Below are 24,600 nucleotides of genomic sequence, written 5' to 3' on the forward strand. Positions count from 1 at the left end.
GAGGAGGAGGAGGAAACAACTCTTAGCCTTCCCAGATTCTCATTCTCCTTTGTTCACACAGTGTCCTGTATATACCTCTCCTTTGCATATATTTCTTCAAAGAGGAACCAGTGTTCTCTTCGGTGTCATAATGCAAGGAATGAATGAAGAGTTTAGCTCCCAATTTAGGTCTGTGGATGCACTTAGAATTCCTCCTGCAGTTTCATCTGCTCCACATGAATTAGCAGAATAGGTAGATATCTATGGACAGCAAATGTTGGCTTCAACTCTCCAATATATGCTCCTTTTTATGCACAGTTACTACCATGTACATTAGGAAGGTACACTCAATCCTCATGACAAGCACCTTCCTCCTCAGAATAGAAAGTAATTGTCCCCACCTGTTGGTAAGAAAGACTTTTCCTTATACTTTTATTTCTGGGTTCATTATTATCTCTAGAAATAACCTCACAATTAACCCTTTAACCATGCTTGTTTTAACCACATCCATCTTGTAGAAGAAACACCAGATGTCCTGACAGATGCATGTATTAGTTACATAGCTCCATCCATGAAGCTCTTTTTCCTTTTTTTCCTGCATTTGACTGTATACTTTAATAGATACTCCTTTAGTGTCTGTATTTTTCCCAAAGCAGCCCAGAGTTATTTCCCTTCACATTTCACAACTCAGTCCTTTCTTTCTTCACATCTAAAGAGGCTCCAAGGACAGAAAGAGGCACCTGCTGCTGCTCCACGCATGTGACCAGTGGCCATCTCTGAACAGTAAAAGCTGGTGGCATCCACAGCAGATGTACTCACCCTACCACTCTATTAACTTCCATGTTATTTTCTTTTCTCTATTGATTTGTGCATTCAGGGGGCAAAACAAATTGTAGCAAAGAAAGTAAGTAGTTATTGGTGAAGTTGAAGTTTTAATATGCGAAGAACAGAAACTGGTCTAGATCTGTAAAGATAGTTTTATGTTGAAAATTGAGAGCACATTCACCTGTATCATGGGAATTATTTCCATTGTATTTAGTAATGTGTCTATTTTTAAAAATGGCAGGAATGTTTATTCATTCCAGAAGCCACCTAAAGTACTATGCCAAAGGGCTCAACTTGCATTTAAAAATCATGACCTCTATGTTAATTAAATTTTCAGCCAGTGATGATTATGTATCCAGCCTCTCCGAGTGATTAATAGTCATTAAACTCATTGTTTATGTTCCTTTTTCTTAGAAAAAAGTCCAGTGGAAGCTAAATTACCTTGGCTGAAACAAGCACAAGAACTAGAGGAGACCAGAATAGCAACAGAAGAACCAACGTGAGTCCAGGACCTTTTATGGTTGTAATCAGGGCACAGCCAGTTAACATGATATATGTAATTTTTGTACTCATTGGAGTACAACGATACATCTAGTATCCAAGTGACCTGGATTTTTAGACTCTAGAGAACTGGAGCTGGCAAGAATTTTTCTTTATTTCACAATTCAGCAGTCCTACTTTGGCAGTATCTGTGAGAAGCACACGAAAGAACAGTGTTATTTAATTCAAAGCAGACCCAGTGTTCTATTACCATTAAGAGATCAGGGTTAATTCCTAGATTAACACATATGGTTTAACCAAGGACCATCACAGTACTATACAAATAAACCAAACCTTTTGTGATGAAGTCATGGCCAATCTCTATAAACCAGTCACTGAAATGTGTCAGGGTGGCTGAAATGATTGTAAGGAACACCCCAGGGCTGGGTGGTGTGGGGAAATGGAAAGAGCATGGAGCTTAGCACAACCACTATTAGCCCTATAACCTTACACAAGGCTTTACTTTTTCTGAGTCCCATTCTCATTATTTGTAAAAGGGGCAAGTTGGGCTACATCTCTCCAGGGTCTATCCCAGTTTAAAACTGCCATGCCTGCTGTCCACATGTGGTGTGATGAGTCTGGGTTGTAGTGATATCTGAGGAAAGGAAGAATCTAGACCAAGTCAAAGAAGCATTCTGGAGACAGAGACATAGGCACCAGAACAGAGGAAGGAAGTGAACATGCTCAGCAGTTCCTAGCCAGAATTCCAGAGCAGCAGTACCGAGCACAGACTCAGATAATTGGACAGAAGAGCTGATTCCATGCTGGATGGGTTGAGTTCTCAATGTTGACAAGCTGTCTACAGAGAGCGTGGCCATCAGAATGTGACCTCAGCTGCAATCTGGCCCATTTTCCTGAGAGATCAAGCCCAGTCTGCCCCTTCTACATATGAGGAGAATGAGATGCACAAAGATGAAAGTCTTGTCTAAGGTGACACTGTTAATAGTGGTGGTCCTCAGCTCCACTACTCAGAGTCTTCCAGGTCCCTTTCCTCACACATTGGTGGCCCTGGAATCTTTCCTTAGAGTCACTTGGCCATCTCTTTTCCAACACCTTCAGCATTACGTGGAGCTCACTGCATAAAGAGACAGCTCATGCTTGTGTTGGACACCTTGAGATACTTGCAAGATTTCTCCTGTTGAGGCAAAATATGCCTCCTCCTATTTTTTTTTCTAAAACAGAAAAAAAAAATAATCTAAGGACCCCCTTAGCCCATGGTGAAAATTTTATAAATCTGAATAAAAGCTGTCATGGGTCCTGGGAACTCTGTCTCCCCAAGCCCAGCATTTTCACCTGCCAAGGTTTTTAGGTCTCAAACCACCCTTGTTGCTCTATTCAGGATGCATGCTTATTTGTCACTGTCCCTTTTTGCTTTTTTCTATCCATCCCTTAGCTATAATTATCCCCTGCACTGGCCTGAGCACATTTGCTAAAATCCCCATTGGTTCTAGCTCCTTCTCACCAGCCCTGCTACCACCTCTGCCTACATTCTGCATTCAGACACCTAAACAGCATTTAGAAACCTGCACATTCTGCTTATCAAGATAGCTACATAGCTTTCTAGTTTGCTCCTCACTTGAACCTCTTAATCCACCTTCTGCATAATCACCAGAGTCACTAGCTAGAGCACAGATATGATTCTGCCTTTGCAAAATTCCGAATATCCAAATGTTTCTCCATCACTCAAAGATTTGTATTTGTTCACAAGCCCAAAAAGACACTGCAGGGGCCTCACCCATCCGGTGTGGGACCCAGCTGCCGCTTGGTTGCTTCCTTGCCTTGGCCTGAGTGGGATTCTCGCTTTGGACTTGTGGGTTGTCCTCCTAACCTCAACTCGCCTCTCTCCCTTTCATCCTTTTGGTTGGGAATGCACCTCTCACTGCCACCACTACACACACACACACACACACACACACACACACACAATTTTTGTTAAACCTTTTTTATTAGAAAATTGCAAACCTATGTAAAAGAGGAGAAAGCAGTATAAAATGAAGCCCCATGAGGTCATTACTCAAGACCTACAAATGTCACATCACGTTCCGCCTTGTGTGTGCCACCAATGCTGCCCCACCTCCTCCACTGATCAAACACAGACATGTCCTAGCCAGTTCTTGTTTCTAAAAAAGGAATACACACACACACACACACACACACACACATATATGTGTGTGTGTGCATATATATATATATAGAGAGAGATATATATAGATATATATCAAAAATGCCATTTTTAAACTGCAGTGCTCAATCACTTCTATCAGAACACCTGTAGTGATTTTTAAATTGTTCTGGTTTCTGGGTCAGACAGTCTGGGAATGGGGTTCTAACACCAACAACTTTTTATTTTGGCTCAACTAGATAGATTTTATTTTTATTGTGGTGAGACATTCATAGCACAAAATTGACTGTTTTAAAGTCTACAGTTCAGAGGCATTAAGTACACTCACGTTGCTCAATCCATGCCCAGAACCTTTTCCTCATTCCCCAATATAAACTGTATACCACATACACAGTTACACCCTTTCTCTCCCTCACCCCAGGCCCAGGGAACTTCAACTTCTATTCTACTTTCTGTCCCTGAATTCAGTCACCTGCATTTTAACAAGCATGCCAGGTTACTTTGAGGGGTATTGTGTACCCAAGTCTGGGAACTCCTAGGTCTGTTAGCCACTAGGGCCCCTTCCAAGGTCAGAAGGTTCTACTGCTATTATTGAATTAGAAAAGAGCGCTGTCATATGAGATACAGTGGGTTCCACTTGGTATTTGTTCTAAGCCTGCACTGTCTGTAGCCATCTCACCCCCAGCTTTGGTGGGGTTTCTCCTCCCTGTCCTCTCAGAGCAAAGATGAGATGTTCCTTGCTCCTGAGCTGCACCCTTTCCCCCAACACAGAGGCTGAGTGGGTGGCACCTGTTCTGTGACCCACAGTGGCCTCATCCCTGCCACCCCCAGAGTCCTCTTGTGTGATCTACCCTGCCTGGCAGTTTCTGGCCTGTCCCCTGCTGTCTGGTGTGAAGTTTATAGTTTCCTGCTACCTCTAACTCTATTCATTCTTCCAATTTCCAAAACAAAACCACAACACATCTCAGCCTCTAGCTCATCCTTTTATTATGCTGTCTTCTGTGGTTTGGGGCCGCTTCCTTGTTGACAGTGGATGAGAGGATATGAATAGTTGCCAAACAGCCTGCAGAAGATAAACACTGCCTCTGTGGCTCACCAGGGGCTGAGTTCTGAATTTACATAGGGAGCGGATATTTAAGAGCCTTTTTAAAAAATATAATTAGGAAAACAAAAATCATAGCTTATGCAGCTGGGCCAGGGGAGCTGCAGTTCTGACCTTGTCAGCTCTGCTCTGAAATATGTTTGCAGCTGATAAAGCCCTTCTGTCTGAAGCTCCTCCCCAGATTCTTCTTTTCTCTGAGATCTCCACCCTTCAGTGGTTTCATTGCCTTTGCTTTGCTTTTCATAGATGAACATTGCATAGGAACAACCAAGACACTTTGATTTTCTTGCTGCTACTTTAGCTTCTTCATTTGTAGGAATTGGATTTGCGATAACAGAAATTAGGTTCTGTTTCAAGATGTTTTTCTAACAGTATTGATACTGACAAGGTCCTATGTCAAGTCCTCTTTAAGGGTTTTATGTGGATTAGCTGGTATATCCTCACAGCAGTCCTGTGAGGAGGTGTTATTGACTATTATCTTGATTTTAGAGCAGAAGAAGCCAAGGTGTGAAAAAATTAAGGAATTATTTAAGATTTCAGAGCTAGTAAGTAGGGACAGTCATTCTATGGCATGTGGTCCAGGCCAAATGTCCCTAATCCAAAAATATGCAGTTCAGAATGCTCCACACTCTGAAAGTTTTAGGCACTGATGTGACACCATTTGAGGAAAATTCCACACCTGACCACCTCACCTGATGGGATGTGGGGTGCACTAAAAATGCTGTATAAAATTACCTTTGGGCTGAGTATAAGATACTGTGAAATGAATGAATTTTGGCTCTTCTCTTGAAGATACTTAATTATGTATATGCAAGAATATTCTGAAATCCCCCTAAACCCAAAATTTGAAACACTTCTACCTCACACATCATGGAGACTCAATTGTACCAGAAAAAGCTGCAGTTTTCTGGCACATGGTTGAAATTCAGGTCTAACCATCTTCAGGTTAGCCTCATGGAGCGGACAAGAAGAGAGGTATTAGATTATAGTACTGTATGGTAAAGTCCCAAAGCACTGTGATTGTATTATGGTATTGTATGATGATATTATTATATGGTTAGGGGCCAGAGGTTGGCTTCCAGGGGGAGATGGCATAGGAGTAGAGCTCCTGATGTCCCAAAATGTCAACAAAGAAAAAGTTCAGATATGTGGGACAGTGTCTGTGTGCAGGCTGTGGGCCCTGCTGGCTGCACTGTGACCTGAATGCAGAGAAGGGAGTGGTGGGAGTTGGGAGGGTGCTGGAGAAGCTGGCAAGTATCAAGCTCCTCCAAGTTCACTAAGGGCATGGTCTGTACTTGGAGCAGCTCAGCCATTTCAGAATATTAACCAAGGAAGTAGCACGAACACCACTGTATTGCATGTGTAAAGGCCCTCAGGCTGTCTCTGGTTGTTTCTAGTTATTTGCTATTATAAATAAAACTGCAGAAGATCAAATGACACCTCTCTAATTGTCCCATTAGGACCCATTTATGGGAGTGAGATTTCTGGGTCAGAAGACAGGCACAGTGAAGACATTTAGTTCCTACTGTGAAGTCTACATTCAGAAAATCAATGCTGTTTCCCCTTCCCAGCTCACGCCTTCATCATCATCTATTTTTTAAAACTATTCTCTTCTGATAATCTTTATTGTTTCATGTTTTACCCTGAACTTTCATTCATGGGGAATAGACTTTGACATGTGATGTATAAAAGTCAATGTAACAATATTTTTCAAAACAAGTAACTGATTGATCTTGCACCATCCATGAAATAATCTATACTATGCACTTTGATTTTTTTTAAAAGCCATCATTGTGTAAACTAAATACATCAATGCCAGTGCCATATTGTTTGAAATTTTATCTTTTTAGTAGTTTTTTCTTTCTATCAGGCTGTGCAATTATTCAATTATTTCTTTTAAAATGCTAGTCATTTAATCTTTCATAAAATTTTAGAGTTATGCTGTCTGTTTATAATGCCCCTAAAATTGCCACAGAGGTTTAGATCAGAACTGCTGGGTTTTCTACATTAATTAAGGTAGAATGAACATCTTTGAATTTTGAATCTTTCTATTCTGGAACATATGATATTCTTCCCATTTATTCAGATCCCCTTATGTATTTTCTGCAATATTGGTTTAGTGGTAATGTATTTCTTTAGCATTTCTTTGTTTTGAAACATAATTTTGCAGGATATAAAAGTCTGGACTGACAATTTTTTTCTTTTAGACCTTGAAAAATTTCACTCCAAGCTCTGCTCTCTTGTGCTGTGAAATCAGCAGTAACTGTATTCTGACAGGCTTTTCTAAATAGGTTACTTGCTATTTTTCTCTAACAGTTTTTAATGTTCTTTTTTTGAATTTGTGGAATTTTTATCATGATGTGTCCTGGGAATGTTCTTTGCTGGTTGTGGCTATGTGGGGATCTATATATGTCTATTACTTGAGTATTGAATTCTTTTCCCAGATTTGGAAAATTTTCTGCTATGACTTCAGTGAATAATTTTTTATGCCTTTTGAGTCATCTTCTAATTTTTTCCTTTATTCCTATAATTTTGAGGTTTTCTCTCTCTTTTTTTTTGTCATCTAGCAGCGTTAGATTCAGCTTGCATAATGCCTTGTCAGTTTTGGGGTATTGCTGAGTTTATGATCTGTTGCATCCACTTTATTTTCTTTTCCTGGCACTCTGTCCTCACCTTAGTCAAGTTTACTACCCATGCTTTCATCTACCTCCATTTGCTTGATTATCAGACTTTCTAATTCTTTTCCAAAGTGATCATTCATGTCTTATATTGTATTACTTAACTCAATTAGTTTGTTTGTTTTGCCTTTAAATTCACCAAACATTTTATTGGTAAAATGATTTATCTGTTTAACCATCCTCTCTGAGCTCATTAAACATCTTATTCATTTGCTTGTGTGTTTCTTTGATCGTTTTCAACATTTTGACCATTTGGTTTTTGAGTCCTTCACCTACAGCTTCCTCTACTTCAGTGCCCAGAAGACAGCTTTTGGAGAAATGGGGATTTTGGTGGGCATCTTTGTTACCTTCCCTTCTCATGTTTCTATTCATTTTGAAGTGTGGCCAGAAGATCAGTAAGGATAAAGAAACCATCACTACTTTCAAAACCTCACTAGTTAGATTCTGTTTCTGAGGGTTTTCTTAGTGTCCAACTTTCTTCTGGTGGCTTGATCTTCAGCACCACTTAGAAAAAAACTGAACAACAGTAATGTTGATGACAGAAAGATAAATCAGTTATTGGCATGCAATAAAAAGTAAAAGTAACAACAATTTTACCATTAATAATAGAAAATAAATGAATAAAAATACCAAGACAAAGCATTAACTAAAATACTATAAGAACCAATAGCTACAATAGTACCATCTTTAACAAAAGAAAAGAGATCTGCAGCAATAAGATAGACACAAAAACAAACAAGATATTGATACGCAGTAAATATTTACTACAAGCAACAACTATCCCACCATTACCAATAGAAAAAAAATCCAGCAATAATATCAGAGTCAATAAAATAGCTAAAAATTAATAAAACTTAATAGTAATAATAATTAAAATGGAGGTGTTGGGGAAGGGAAAATGAAAGAAGTAATATTGGAAAAAGAAAGACAAGGAAAATAACAGTGAGGTAAAAATCTAGCTAAAGAATAAAGTTAACAGAATTAGGTAAAAGTGACAAAAAAAGAAGAGAAAAAGAAAAGTAAGAATTAAAAGAGTAAAAGATAAGGAAAAAGAAAAACAAACAAACAAATTCCCACAAAACAAAAAGAGAAATGAGTCCAAAAATTCCACCAGATGTTTAGGGGAAAGGTTTCTTTCCATAGTCTATGGTACTAAAAGCTATTAAATATGGGTGGGGCTTACTGAATCATAATCAACAACCATTTTGTTTCCACACTCATTTTTGTGAGTGTGTGTATGTGTTGAGTCCTACACTGCATTTTTAAAAATTAATTTTATTGGTACATTTTAGGCATACAATATAATGGCATTCATCATTGGAAATTTATACCATTAGAAAATATATCTTGATTCTTATTTTCCTCCTTCCCCTGCCCTCCCTTCAACCCTTCCACTCTTTTCTATTTGCAAAGATTTTTGTTTCCAATTTTTTATTTTCTCATTTTAATTCCATTCCCCTTTTTTTTTTTTTTTTGATGGGCAATTGGGCTGTTTCCAAGTTTTAGGTATTACAAAATGTGCCGCTATAAACATGGATACACATATATTACTGTGGTATGATTCTTTTAATTCTTTTGGGAAGAGACCCAATAGGGGAATAGCTGGATAAAATGGAACCTCTAGTCTTAGTTCTTTGAGGTATCTCCGTACTGATTTCCACAGTGGTAGCACCAGTCTGCACTCTCACCAACAGTGGAGAAAGGTTCCTTTTTTCCCACAGCCCCAACAGCATTTGTTATTGGTTGATTTCTTGGTAGCAGCCATTCTTTCTGAGTTGAGGTGGAATCTCAGTGTTGTTTTCATTTGTATCTCTGAAATGGCCAGTGATATTGAACACCTTTTCATAGGTTTAATTGCTCTTTCTGCTTCTTTGTCTGAGAAATGTCTGTTCCTTTCAGATTCCCATTTTTGGATTGGGTATTTAAATTTTGCAGGTCTGATTTTTTTTAAAGTTCTTTATATATTCTAGGTAGTAGACCTTTGCTGAAGAAAAACTGGTAAAATTTTTCCCCCATATTGTGGGTTGTCTCTTCACTCTCTTGGTGGTTTCACTTGAAGTGCAGAAACTTTTTAAGAAGAAGAGATCACACTTGATTCTTTGTGCTAGGTCACAGGCAATTGAGGTTTTATTCATAAAATGTTTTATTACACCAAAGTCTTCAAGTATTCTACCTATCCTTTCTACCAGCCAGTTTAGTATTTCTGTTTTAATATTCAGATATTTAATCCATTATGATTTTAGTTTAATGCATGGTGAGAGATAATAGGTATAATTTTAATCTCTGGTAAGTTAAAACCCAGATTTTCCAGCACTATTTATTAAACAGATTATCTTTCTTCCAGTGAGGGTGTTTGGCTCTTTTGTCAAAGATGAGGTGGCTGTGTCTGGAGTTGTTTCTGTATCTTCTAATTTGTTCCACTGGTTTTTGGGTCTGTTTCTTTGGCAGTACCACGCTATTTTTATCAGCATAGCATTGTAGTATAGTTTAAAGTTGTAGTTTGTGATACCCCCTATCTTGCCTTGTCTTTCTTGCCTAGAATTGCTTTTGCTATTCTAGTTCTCTTCTGGTTCGAAATGAATATGTGGATTTTTTTTCTCAAGTTCTGTGAAGTATGCTGGTAGAATTTCAGGTGGTATTGCATTAAATCTATATAGCAGTTTCAGAAGTATGACCCTTTTCATTACATTGGGTCTTCCAACCATGAGCAAGGGATGTCCTTCCATTTTTTTTATATCCTCTTCTGTCTCTTTTTTCAGAGTGCTATGGTTTTCAGAGTTGAGGTGTTTAATTCCTTTTGTCAGGTTGATTCCTAGGTATTTCTCTTTGTTTATTAAGTATATTGGTACATTTAAAGCAAACAATACAGTTACATTTATCATTGGGATCTTGTACCTTTACATAATATATATTGGTTCTTGTGTTTTCCTCACACCCCTGCCCTCTCCTCATTCCCTTCACCCTTCCCTATTTATAAAGACTCTGTTTCCATATTTTACTTTTTTTCACGTTTTTTCTTTTTCCTTATTTCCTTTCTCCTCCCCTTCCCCGTTCCCCATTAGCCATTTTCTTCCTATTTGACACTCCCGATTATAACATTTGAACCTTATTTACACTTTTCATTTTTTACACCATAGAAACTATTCAGTATTTACTCAACTGAGTCCTTTTTATTTCACTTAAGAGTATAGCCTCAATGTGCATCCATTTAGCTATGGATGTCTCTTATTTCTCGTTCTTTATGGCTGAGTAGTACTCCATTTTATAGAAAAACCACATCTTTATCCAGTCTCCAGTTGATGGGCAATTTGGCTGTTTTCAAGCTTTAGCAGTTACAAACTGTGCCACTATAAACATGGGTGCACATATATCACTGTGGTATGATTCTTTTAGCTCTTTTGGAAAGATACCCAGGAGAGAGATAGCTGGGTCACATGAAACTTCAAATCCTAGTTCTTTGAGATATCTCCATGTTGATTTCCACAGTGGTTGCACCAGTCTGCACTCCCACCAACAATGGGAAAGGGTTCCTTTCTCCCCACAGTGCAACCTGCATTTGTTATTGGTTGATTTCTTGTAGCAGCCATTCTTTCTGGGGTGAGGTGGAATCTCAGTGTTGTTTTCATCTGCATCTCTCGAATGATAAGTGATGTTGAACATTTTTTCATATATTTATTTGCTGCTTTTACTTCTTTGCCCAAGAAATGTCTGTTCATTTCAGATGCCTATTTTTGAATCAGGTCTTTGTATTTGGAGGGTCTGGGGTTTTTGAGTTCTTTATATATTCTAGATAGTAGTCCTTTGTCTGAGGAGTAGCTGGTAAATGTTTTTCCCACATTGTTGGTTGTCTCTGAGTTCTATTGGTGATTTCTCTTGCACTGCAAAACCTTTTTGTTTGCAAAAACTTTTAAATACAGTGAAATCCGAGTTGTTGATTCTTTGTGCAAGTTCTCATGCTACTGAGGATTTGTTCATGAAGTCTTCCCCTATATCAGTGTCTTCAAGAGTTCTACCTAATTTGATTATCAGTAAGTTTAGTGTTTCTGTTTTGATATTTAGATCTTTAATACATTTGGGTCTTAGTTTAGTTCATGGTGAAAGGTAGGGATCTAGTTTTAATCTTTGGCAAGTTGAAAGCCAGTTTTTTCAACACCATTTATTAAAGAGGCTATTTTTCCTCCATTGAGGATGGTTGGCTCCTTTGTCAAGGAAAAAGTAGCCAAGTATGTCTGGTGTTATTTCTCCATCTTAGAATCTGTTCCATTGATCTTTGGGTCTGGTTCTTTGCCAGTACCATGCTGTTTTTATTACAGTGGCTTTGTAGTATAGTTTCAAGTTGGAAATTGTGATATCCCGTGCCACGTCTCTGTTTCCTAGAATGGTTTTTGCTATTCTAGGTCTCTTCTGCTTCCAAATGAATTTTTGGATTGTTTTCTCAAGTTCTGTGAAATATACTGTTGGGATTTCAATAGGGATTGCACTGAATCTGTATAGAAGTTTTGGAAGTATGTCCATTTTCACTATGTTGATTCTTCCTACCCAGGAGCATCTTTCCATCTTATATCCTCTTCTACCTCTTTTTTCATAGTGCTGTAATTTTCAATGTATGATCTTTTCTCTCTTTTGTTAGATTGATTCCTAGATATTTCATTTTTTGGATGTTATTGTGAAAGGAATTGTTTCCCTAATTTCTTTCTCAGTCAGTCTGTTATTTGTGTATATGAAGACTCTTGGTGTTTTAGTGTTGACTTTGTATCCAGCTACCTTACTGAATCTGTCAGTTAAGTCTGTTAGTCTTTGGGAAAGGTTTTTTGGATTGTCTATGGAGAGAATCATATCATCAGCAAATTGTGACAGTTTAACTTCTTCCTTACCTATCTTTATTCCTTTTAATCTTTCTCTTGTCTACTTTCTGTGGCTAATGTTTCTAGAACTATATTTAATAGGAGTGGTGACAGTGGACATCCTTGTATTGTTTCTGATTTTAGCATGAAAGTTCTTAGTTTTTGACCATTTAGAATGATATTGGCTGTTGGTTTTTTATAGATAGCCTTTATCAGGTTGCGATAAAGACCATCTATTCCAATTTTCTGTAGGGTTTTTATCATGAATGGGTGTTGAATTTTGTTGACTGCTTTTTCAGCATCTATTGAGATGATCATATGGTTTTTTCCTTAATTCTGTTAATATAGTGTATTACATTTGTTGATTTACATGTGTTGAACCATCCTTTCATCCCTGGCATAAATCTGACTTGGTCAGGTTGTATGATCTTCTTGATAACCCTCTGTATTCTGTTTGCCAGTGTCTTATTGAGGATTTTTGCATCTATGTTCATTAGGGAGATTGGCCTTTAGTTCTCTTTTTTTGGTTGGGTCTTTCCCTGATTTTGGAATCAAAGTAATACTCGCTTCCAGTAATGAAATATTGCTTCCCTTTCAATTTCATTGAAGAGTGTAAAGAGTAGTGGTGATAGTTCTTCTCTAAATGTCTTATGGAATTTAGCAGTGAAGCCATCAGGTCCTGGGCTTTTCTTTGTTGGTAATATTTTAATTACATTTCAATTTGAGTGAATGTAATTGGGGTGTTTAGACTTTTTATATCTTCTTTGTTAAACTTTGGAAGTTCATATATTTCTAGATATCTATCCATTTCTTCTGTATTTTCCATTTTATTAGAGTATAGATTTTCAAAGTAGGCATTGATGATCCTTTGGATTTCAGGTGGATCTTTTGTGACTTCACCCTTTTCATTCCTAATTGCATGAATGTGAGCCTTTTCTTTCCTTCTTTTGATAAGGTTGGCCAAGGGTGTTTTGATTTTATTTATTTTGAAAAATCAACTTTTTGATTCATTTTTTTGTATCATTCTCTTAGTCTCCATTGCACTAATTTCTGCTCTGATCTTTATAGTTTCTCCATTGTATGAGCTTTCAGTTTGTCTTGCTGTTCTTTTTCTAGCAGCTTTAGGTTAAGCATTAGGTTGTTTGTTTGAGCTCACTATGTTTTCCTAGTATGAGCATTTGCTGCTATGAATTTCCCTCATAGAACTGTTTTCATTGTGTCCCATAGCTTCCTGTATGTTGTATTGGCATTATCATTTAATTGCAGAAACTGTCTAATTTCTTCTTTAATTTCCTCTGTGACTCAGTAGTTGGTCAGCAGGATGACATTTAATTTCCATGTGTTTGTGAATTTCTTGTAATTTCTTAGGCTATTGATTTCCAGTTTAATTGCACTATGGTCTCATCATATACAGGGGATAATTTTAGTTCCTTTGCATTTACTTAAACATGTTCCGTGAGCTAGCATGTGGTCTATTTTGGAGAATGATCAGTGTGCAGCCAAAAAGAATGTATATTCTGATTTTGTGGGGTGGAACATTCTATAGACATCTACTAAAGTCCATTTGTTCTAAGACTTGGTTCACTTCTTTTATTTCATTGTTGATTTTTTTGTCTAGATGATCTGTCTACTTGTGTCAGTGGAGTACGTGAGGTACCCCACTACAATTGTTTTAGTGCTTATTTCATTTTTCCTATCCATTAATATTTGTTTTGTATAGTTGGAGGCATTAGTATTTAGAGCATATATGTTTATGATTGTCATTTCCTCCTCTTGTATTTTTCTCTTTACAAGGATGTAGTGGCCTTCTTTGTCTCTCTTAATTAGTTTTGGTTTAAAATCTATTCTGTCTGCAAATAAGATAGCTATCCCCACTTTTTTCTGGGCTCCTGTTGCATGGAGAACTGTTTTCCATCCTTTTACTCTGTCTATGAATTTCTTTGTGGATTAAGTGGGTTTCTTGTATACAGCATATTGTTGGATTTTGCTTTTTAATCCATTCTGCCAGCCTGTTTCTTTTGATTAGTGAATTGAGGCCATTAACTTTGATGGTTATAACTGTTATGTATTGACTTTTCATTGTCATATTATTTTCCTGTTATTGGTTCTTTTATATTATTTTTCCCTTTCTTCCTTTAATTTCTTGCCTTGCCTGGTATATTTACTCTGTTGGCCCTTATGGAGTTGTGTTCTTCATTTTCTTTTTCCAGGATATTGTTTAGAATTGTTTGAAGTGCCAGTTTGTGTTCATGAAATTTTTCAGGTGTTCTTTGATGTGGACGTATCATATTTCCCCATCCATTTTGAAAGAGAGTTTTGCAGGATACATCAGTCTAGGTTGGAGGCTGTTTTCTTTTAGGACTTGAGATAACTCACTCCAGACTCTTCTTGATTTGAGGGTTTGTGTTGAAAAGTTTGCTGTGATTCTGATGGGCTTTCTTTTGCATGTGATTTGTTTTCTCTAACTGCTTGTAGTATTTTGTTCTTCAGTTGGCTTTCCGAGATCTTGATTATTATATGTCTAGGTATAGTTTTTTTTTTCTTTTTTTATCATGGCTAGTTGGAGTCCTGTATGACTCAATTATATGTATGTCAAATTCTTCTCCTCTGTTTGGGGTGTTTTCTGTCATTAATTCTGTAAACAGTTTTTTTTTGTGTCATTTGTACTTTTCTCTTACTTCCTGGATTCCTATCAGTCCTATATTATTCTTCTTTGCATCTTCTAAGATCTGTTGGATTGATTTCTCATGGTCCCTTACTATGTTTAAGAGATCTCTCTTTTCAGAGTCACTGACCACAATCCTATTTATATATTTGAAATTTTATCTTCACATTCCCTCATCCTGCTGTGCATGCTTTCTATAGAGCTTTTAATCTCCTGTATATCTGTTTGAATCTCTTGCATGAATTCCATTTCTTTCCTGTGCTGGGCATTCATGGTTTCCATCATGGTCCTGAATTCATCTATTTTTTTATCTGTTTCTTTTCTAGAGTCTCCAATTACGTCTTTCATTCTTCTCACCATCTCTGTGGTTAACTGGGAAGTTATTTTTTTATTTTGAATTTTTCTAGAGCCTCATTTATCTGTTTTTTTTTGTTTTGTTTTTTTTTTACTTCCTATGGTATCAGTTCAGGGTGTCCAGGTGGTTCACTGTCAGACTTTTCCACCTCATTTCCCCCAGAGTTTACCTTTGGTGGGGTGGAAGTCTGTGTTTGTGTCTTGTTTAAATGTCTTCTCATTTCTGTTTTTGTTATTGGTCCTGTCTTTGGTTGAATTCCTGGGTTAATACTTCAGTCTTCCAGATATAGCTGGTCTTTAGGTTTTAAGTCTCTAATGTCTCTGAGGCAAACTCATTTTCTTTTTACCAGGGAGGGCAACTGATTAGATCAATCACAACACCTTAGCCCAAATGATACTATCAGCAACACGATAGCATTGAGCACAGCTTAGAAAATGACATTTTGTGGTAGCTATTAATCTATCAGCTTTAACCATATGAATGAAATAAAAATCGAGGACTAGCCCACAATATGTTTATAGTGAATAAACTCTTCAATATAGCAACTTTACTCTTCAGGATGGGGATTTAGAAGGAGTAGGGAAGGGAGGTATAGATAGATAGGATAGAGAAAGGTGAGAAGTGAGGTCAGAGGACACAGGAAGATCACACAAACTCTATGGAGCTGTTGAAGAGAAGAGGAGAAGACAGAACAAAATATTTCCAAGAGCAGAACAAACTAAAATCAATATGGAGGCTAGAGATTGTAATCACATTCTTTTAAAACTAGTGGCAATTGAAAGAAGGAAAAAGAGAGAAGAAAGGGAAAAGAAAGAAAATAAATTCAAATTAGGATAGGAACCAGAGCAAAAAAAAAAAGGAGAGCAATGAAGATCAAGGTGGGAGAGAGAGTGAGAGAGAGAGAAAGAAAAGATAAGAAAAAGAAGATTAAAAAGAAAAAATTTGAGAAAAGAAAAAGATGAAAATATTTTAAATGATTAAAGATAAGTGAAAAATATTACTTTGAAAGTAAAAAATACAAATAGAAATAGAGGGCCTCCTTCAGGGTATGCCTCTGACAGCGTGGGCAGGAGTATGCAGGTCTAAGCTAATTAGTCTCAGCAAGCCAGCTGCTGTCCCCTCAGGTTCAGGCTGATTTTTGGCTGCGATGCCCAAGTTGAGATCTCTGTCCTCCTGCTGGGTTAAACTCTTGGTTGAACCTCAAGGTTCTACTGCAGATTCCAGCTATCTTTCCCCAGAAGTTACACCAGGTTCTGATGTGACATGCGGGTCCCTCCGACTTACCAGCTATGGTGGTGTGGTGTGCCTTTATTGCAGATTTTCTTCACTTTTCCAGTGGGCTTCAGTTTTGATCTAGGGGTGTCAGAGAGGCCTTCTTTCTCTTGTTCACAGGGGTGTGGGGCATAAACACCACTGTATTGCTGCCGGTGTGGCTGGGCTCCTCTGTGACTCCTGGTTGCAGGGGTATTTCTTTCTTTTCTGCAAATAATGACAGTTTGACTTTTCATTTCCTATCTTTATTCCTTTTATTTCTTTCTCGTCTAATTGCTGTGGCTAATGTTTCTAAAATCTATATTGACCTGGAGTAGTGATAGTGGACATCCTTGTGTTATTTCTGATTTTAGTTTGAAGGATTTCAATTTTTGATGATTTAGTATGATATTGGCTGTTGGTTTTTATAGATGTCTTATCAAGTTGAGGTAGAGACCATCTATTCCAATTTTTTGTAAGGTTTTTATCATGAATGTGTGTTGGATTTTGTCAAACACTTTTTCTGCACCTATTGAGATGACCATATGGTTTTTGTTCTTGGTTATTTTAATATAGTATATTACATTTATTGATTCATATATGTTGAACCACCCCTGCATCCCTGAGATGCATCCCATTTGGTCAGGTTATATGATCGTCTTGATGATCTTCTGCATTCTATTTGCCAGTATCTTAAGGCTTTTTGCATCTGTGTTCAATAGTGAGATTGGCCTATAGTTCTGTTTTGGTTGGGTCTTTCTCTGCTTTTGTGATCAAAGTAGTGCTTACTTACATGAATGCATTTTGGAGCATTGCTTCCCTTTTAATTTCATTGAAGAGTGTAAACATTAATAACAATAGTTCTTCTCTAAATGTCTTGTAGAATTCAGCAATGAAGCCATCAGGGTCTAGTCTTTCCTTAATAAGTTTTTAATTATGTTTTCAATTCATTGATTGCTATTGGGTTGTTTAGAATTTTTCTTTGTTCAACTTTGGTAATTTATACCAGGTAGGAATCTGTCCATTTATTCTGTATTTTCCATCTTATTGGAGCATAGGTTCTCAAAGGAGGTATTGATGATCCTCTGGATTTCTGTTGGGTGTAATGTAATTTCACCCTATTCATTCCTAATTGCATGGATTTGGGCCTTTCTTTTTTTTTTTTTTTTTTAGTTTTATCTTTTTTTTTTTTTTGATAAGGTTCGCTATGCATTTATCAATTGTTTTATTCTTTTGGAATAAATTAATTTTTGTATGTTTTTTTTTACTCTCCATTACATTGATTTCTGCTCTGATCTTTATTTATAATCCCCCCGCTCCTATGAGCTTAGGATTTGTCCTGCTGTTCTTTTTCTAAAAGCTTGAGGTTCATCATCAAATTGTTTAATAGAGTTCACTCTGTTTTCCCAATATGAGTGTTCACTGTTATGAATTTCCCTCAAAAGACTGCTTTTATTGTGTCCTATAGTTTCAGATATTTTGTATTGGGATTGTCATTTATTGATTTCTTCTTTAATGTCCTCTTTGACCCATCAATTATTCAGAAGTATGTGGTTCAGTTTCCATGTGTTTATAAAATTCTTCCAGTTTTTTTGGTCATTGATCTCCAATTTTATCACATGATGATCTGAACTTAGTTCCTTTGAATTTACTTAAAAATGTCTATGAGTAAGTATGTGTATGTGGTCTGTTTTGGAGAAATACCTGTGTGCAGCTGAAAAGAATGTGTATTCTGATTTTTTTGGGGTGGAACAATGTGTAAACATCTGTTAAGTACATTTGTTCAAGAGTTTGATTGCGTTCTAGTATTTCATTATGTATTTTCTGTCTAGTTAATCTATCTATCTATCTGTAACATTGGGGTATTGAGGTCCTCCACTGCTATTATATTAGTGCTTATTTGATTTTTCATGTTCATTAATATTTGTTTTATACAATTTGGCACACTAGTATTTGGTGCATATATATTTATGATTGTCATCTCTTCCTCTTGGATTGTTCCCTTTACAAGGATGTAGTGTATTTCTTTGACTCTCTTAATCAGTGTGGGTTTGAAATCCACTTGATCTTCAGGAGGATATCTACTCCTGCTTTTTTTCAGCTTCCATGGAGGTTCCTGTTGCATGGAGCATTGTTTTCCACCGTTTAACTTTCAGTCTTTGAGTTTCTTTTTGAATTGTGTGTTTCTTGTGTGCATCATTTTGTTGGATCTTGCTTCTTGACCCATTTGCCAGTCTGTTTCTTTTGATTGGTGAATTGAGACCATTAACATTGATGGTTATAACTGATAAGTATTGACTTATCCTTGTCATGACTTTTTCTTTGATTCTCCCCCTTTGCATTTTATTTCTTGTCATGCCTGATGGATTCATTCTGCTGAACTTCCTGGTGTTGTGAGCCTCACTGGCTTTTCCTAGGATTCTGTTTAAAATTTTTGGAGTGTTAATTTGGTATTCATGAAGTTCCTTGGGTGCTCTTTGTTATGAAAGTATCTAATTTTCTCCATCCACTTTGAAAGATAGTTTTGCAGGGTACATCAGTCTGAGTTGGAGGTTGTTTTCCTTTAAGGCTTAAAACATATCACTTCAAGATCTTCTTGCCTTGAGGGTTTGTGTTGAGAAGTCTGCTGTGATTCTGATGGGCTTGTCTTTGTATGTAATTTGTTTTTTGTTTTTTTTTTTTCTCTACTTGCTTGTAGAATTTTGTTCTTCTGTTGGGTTTCTGGAACCTTAACTATTATATGCCTAGGTGTAGATGTTTTTCATCATGGCTAGTTGGAATTCTATATGCCTAACTTATTTGTATGTAAAGTCCTTTTCCCCTGTTTGGGAGTTTTCTATCATTAATTCTGTGAACAGTTTTTTTTTTAATGTTGTTTGTGCTCTCCTGTGTTTCTTCATTGATTCTGATCAGACTTATGTTATTCTTCTTTACATCATCTAGCAGCTGCTGGATTGATTTCTCATGGTCCCTTACTATTTTTAAGAAGTTTTTGTTTTCTTGTTCACTAGTTGCTATCCTGTCTTCTATATCTGAAATTTTGTCTTCACATTGGCTCATTCTGCTGCATAAACTTTCAGTGGAGTTTTTAATCTCCTGGAAATCTGTTGGCATGTGTTTTATGGATTCCATTTGTTTTCTATGTTGGGATTCCATCGTGTTCCTCAGCTCTTCTATTTTTTTTTTTTGTCTGTGTCTGCTTTAAATTCATTGATCATGTCTTGCACTATTAGCACAATCACTATTGTTATCTAAGAAATTATTTCTGGTTTCATTTTTTTAGATCATCTTTCCTTGCCAGTTCATGTAGTCCAGGTGTTTGAGTGTCAGACTGTTCCATCTTGTTACCCTTTGGGGTTACCTTAGTTAATCTGGAAATCTGATTTTGAGACTTATTTACATGTCTTCTCATTTCAATAGATGCAGCCTGCTGCTCCTTTGCTGAGGCAACGTTTTGCTCACACAGTGGTCTTCAATTCTCAGCAAGCCATGGAGTGACATTTTCTCTGTTCCTTACCAGTTCAGAGTGATAGTCTTCTGGATCCCTGCATTGTCCTGTTGTTTGGGCAGGATTCTGGCTGGGGATTGCTTACATGTGGTATGGTATCCAGGTGTGCCTCTGGTTAGTACCTGCTCTCCTATGTAGCTGTTATCTGGGAGGGCCTTTGGCTGGGGGCTGAGCACCTTAGTTGCTGGTGTGTGGGCAGTCTTCTGGTTAGGTTTTGTGTACCCTTAAGTAATGGTATCAGGGTGGGCCTCTGTTTGTTGTCTGTTAGCCTATGCAGCTCTTTTCCTGAATGAAGGGTCTTTGGCTGGAGCTTGTGGATCCCAAGGCAGTGTTGGGGTGGGCAGTGCCCTGGCTGGCAGTGCCTGCAGCCACACTGCTGTGGTCCACACCCCCTCTCCTGCATTTTCTGCTGATTATTCAATGGAGTGTGTTTGCCTTAAGGCTGTGCTTACTCCCACAGCTCTTAGTATGTTCCCTTCTCTGGAACTTCCCTTTACTGCTCTCTTCTACTGGATTTATGGCCTGTGGTCTTATGAGGTACCTCCCTTGCTCCAGAGGCCCCCCACCGTCCATACAACCCAGGATGTGGCAACTGTCCAAGCCACGGCACATCCCTGATCATGTTGACAGATGAGGAAAACAAATTGACCACTGAGGTCTATGCTGGAAGTAGGTGATGAGGGGAGCCAAACAGTTCACTGGACTTAACGTTTGAAGCAATTTCAAACCCATCTCCCTCAGAAAACCACACCACCAGCCTGGCCTTTCACCAGAGGGTGAGACCACTCTTTCCCTTGTAACCTGAGGTTGCTTAAACTGTTTAAACTTCTCAAGGCATCTGCAACTTGCCCACCCAATCTCTGAGTCTATCTTATGGTGTTCTATCACTCATTCACTGTGGTAGGTGACCCCAGAGACCCTGAAGTGTAGTTATTCTGTGACTTCTGATTTCTGGAGTAGCTCAGTCTTAAATAATAGACCTCTTCCCAAATGGCTTCTGATTATATCACTTCCAAGTATGGTGGACATTGAATTTCTTCTCCACTTCTAGCCTACCATACAGGAGTCACTTAGACAGTAAAGCTTGTATTTGGGCTTTTCTTTGGTCCATTGTTTCTCCTAGGGGCTGTCAACCTTCACTGTGTTTACCTTCTATTTGTAGAAATGGACCCTCTCCTGAGAGCCAGGGTTAGAATTCTGGGCTGCTTTATTTCTCTGCGTTGTTTTCAGTTTCTCTGATTTCTCATTTTTTTCCTGTTGACTCTTTCTTGATTTCCAGAATGCTACTTATTTTTCTCTTACCATAGTTTTTGTTTTCTAGGTGTCTCAATTCAAGGTTCTAGAGAGAGTCTACATCCACAATTTCATTTTTTAAATATTCAAATCTATGATTTTATCATAAAAATCAAGAGTGTTATTTATACTGATGTCTTCCTGTTTAAAAATAGTATACTATATTGGTATAGTGTTTAAAAGTCCCAACCCATTTCCTCAAACCTCCCATCTGTGAATCTTGGTTATTCTTTGTACTTTGTTTTAGAAAAATTCAGTGACATGTATTATATCATCAAGAGTTATTTAGAATTAATTGTTTGTTTAGGGTATTTTGATTCTCACTTCAAGTTATTTCCTCACATATTGTTTTATCTCTATTAAATTGTCATTTGCTGAGGTTGACCTTTGTGCATTTTTGAGGAAATTAGATGGCATAATTTCTAAGACCCTCTTACTTAAGTATGTCTTTCTTTTATCAACTCAAGTGAGCAGAAGTTTGAACTCTTGCTTTACAAGTATTTTGTTTGCTCCCTCTCTTAAAACTGTGAACACTGAGAACACATGACTCTGGCAGGCTCTGACTTTTAATATTAAAAAGGAAAGATTTGAGTCTACACTGCCTTTTCTCCATTTATTGGCAACTCTTCTGTTTTTTCTGTTTAGTTATAACATTTTTCTTATATCCTTAAAATTAGAATGTTTCTTGTTCTCTTCAATAATTTTGGCAAATAGTGAGGACATTTAGGACATAGATTTAGATCTTTCATGGCCCATGAAAATTTCCTTCTGTTTATGCTTTTTTAAAAATTCTGTTCCTTGTTCATTATTTCACCAATTTTCTGTATTGAATCTCCACCTTTCTTTAGCATATGTGTCCTTCTTCCTCTGTTTTTTTTTTTTCCTACTCCAAATCACCCATGGCAAATTAGAATACCTCTGATATCTCTGTTCTGTACAATGAACTCTTAAAGGATCATTGAAAAACAATTGAAAACGTCCAGGTTGCCTCAGGGAGCATTTGCACCGGTGGGAGTTGAGGAACATTTTCACCTGCCCCACTCTTTTTTTTTGTTTCTTCAGCTTTAATTGAGTTTATTGGTACATTTTAGGGATGCAGTACAGTTACATTCATTGTTGGGATCTTGTACCTCTACATGACAAGTCTTGATTCTCATTTTTTCCCCTTACCCCTGCCCTCCCTTCACCTCCTCCTCCCCAACTACACTTTATTTTCATCTTTTCATTATCTCACATTTGTTCTTTTCCCTTATTACCCTTCCCCTACCCATCCCACCTTCCCTACACCTTTAGCTCCTTTCTTCCCATTTCTAAATGTCACCTGCCCCACTCTTATCAGTCACCAAGACACAAGGCTCCAGTGTGAATGAAAATAGCTACTTTTCATTAATGCAAAATCCCAAATTCTAAGTTTTGAAGATATTCAATCTATATGATTTTTATCATATTACTAAGGAGAAAAGTGAAAAACCTTAATAACTACAAAAATATACACATGATTAGAAAATTCAAGCCTTTTAATGAGACCAAAGAAACAAACAAAAAACTTCCCTCTTTACACATTCCCATCCCTGACACTGGCAGCCACTTCCAGAAAAGATAAATTGTTCAGTAACCATGCTATAGCCTATATATGCACATATATACATAATATAGACTGTATGTACACGCATGCACATATGCACACACATCTATTTTTAAAACATTTATCTAAAAGATCTCACTGGGTATGAATTACCCATACTTATTTTACTTATCTCCAGAGGAGACAGTTCTGTATCAGTTCCTGTCAGCCCCTTTCCTTTCAATGACTGCATTTTATTACATGGGTCAGATAGTGAATTTATGATATTTCCAGGCTAAACAGCCTCTGTCACAGATATTCAGCTCTTTCGTGTAGCAGGAAAGCAGCCATTATACAATAGATGGACAAGTGCGTGTGGCTATATCCCAGTAGAACTTTAATTATGGACACTAAATTCTGATTTTTTTTTTTTTGTAATTTTCACATGTCGTCAAAGAGCATCCTTTTCTCCCACCAATTTAAAAATTGCTGTTAGGCTGTATGAAAGCAGGCCAGATTTGGCTTGCAGGCCAGAGTTTGATAACCTTTGATTTAGTGGATAATAATTCCAATTAAGTGATAAACACTTCTTTTAGGTATTTTGTGCAATATCATATATTTTCAAGAAATCTTAGAAGCTAGCATGTTTGTATGTTAAATATGAAAAAAATATTAAAGCTTCTCACACATTGCAAAGAGTTTTCAAGATAACCTGAAATTAGGCTCTTAAACATTGCAACAATTTATTACCACTCCACAGTCACAGAGGAGAAGCTCAATAAAGATTTAGGGAATAAATTGGTAAAAAAAATCTGTATTATAAAAGAAATCACATTAGAAATGATGTCCACATGTTGGTATATTTATCACTAAATATTTTTATAAACCTTTGTAATCATGGTTTGCAACCAGTCATAGCACAGAACTTGAATTTTTATTGAGAGGCAACAGTAGGGTGTATCTTTAATGAAGAATTCAAATTTCTGCTGTTTATAAGATTTTGAAATGAGCTGGGCATGGTGTTGCAAGCCTGTAATCCCAGCACTCTGGGAGGCTGAGGCAGGAGTATCCCATAGTTAAGCCCATCCTGGGCAATTGAGTGACTTAGTGAAACTCCGTCTCAAAAATAAACCAATAAAAAAGGGCTGGGAATGTGGAGATGTAGTTCAATGGAAAGTCCCTGGGTCCAATCCCCAGTACCAAAAATAAAAAGCGTTAACCAGCAGCAGCCTGAGTTCCCTGGGATGAAGCTGCTGTTGTACCTGTGTTGGCTGTGTGTGCTGTATGTGACCCCCTCTCTGTCCTGACTCCCTAGGTTCATCCCAGAGCCCTGGTCAACCTGCAGCTCCACATGCGGCCAGGGCGTGCAGGTGCGCACTGTGAGGTGCCGCGTGCTCCTGGCCTTTGCGCGCACTGAGGCTGAACTACCTGAGGATGAGTGTGAGGGCCCCCAGCCACCCACCGAGCGGCCTTGCCTGCTTCAGGCCTGTCCTGGGAGCCCTGAACCCCGAGAGCCCAACAGCTCCATCCCCCAGCTGGACAGCACAGGGACCTATGCCTGGGAGTATGCCGGCTTTACCTCCTGCACAGCCACCTGCCTGGGAGGTAGGTGACTCTCACTCAGGATTGTGGTGTCCTGCACTGTGAGGATTTGGAGGCACTGTTAAGCAGGCACATCAGGCATGCAAGTCTGCAGGAGGTGAAATTATCCAATAATTGAAAACCATGCCTTTTCTTTATGTTTTGTAGTTATTTTGAAAAGTAGGTAAAGGATAGTGGGATTATATCCTGACCCTCCTCCCCCAAAAGCTCCATTGGCTTGAGGATCTGTATGAGGTGGGAAGAGGTCATTGGTTAGTGTGAAATAGATGGGC

The 24,600-nt window shown here is 37.7% G+C and overlaps 1 protein-coding gene across 1 annotated transcript in view; it reads left to right on the forward strand.

The window, feature by feature from the left end:
• Adamtsl3 (ADAMTS like 3) overlaps positions 1-24,600 on the forward strand; it is a 353,079-nt gene that overhangs the window by 218,728 nt on the left and 109,751 nt on the right. Inside the window, exons 14-15 of the mRNA XM_010621186.3 lie at positions 1,219-1,303; positions 24,042-24,331. Of these exons, the coding sequence (XP_010619488.1) occupies positions 1,219-1,303; positions 24,042-24,331 (375 nt within the window). The remainder of the gene's footprint in view (positions 1-1,218; positions 1,304-24,041; positions 24,332-24,600) is intronic.

The sequence above is a fragment of the Fukomys damarensis genome, unplaced genomic scaffold (assembly GCF_012274545.1).
Source record: "Fukomys damarensis isolate Sample0158 unplaced genomic scaffold, DMR_v1.0_HiC HiC_scaffold_7, whole genome shotgun sequence".
Lineage (NCBI taxonomy): Eukaryota > Metazoa > Chordata > Mammalia > Rodentia > Bathyergidae > Fukomys > Fukomys damarensis.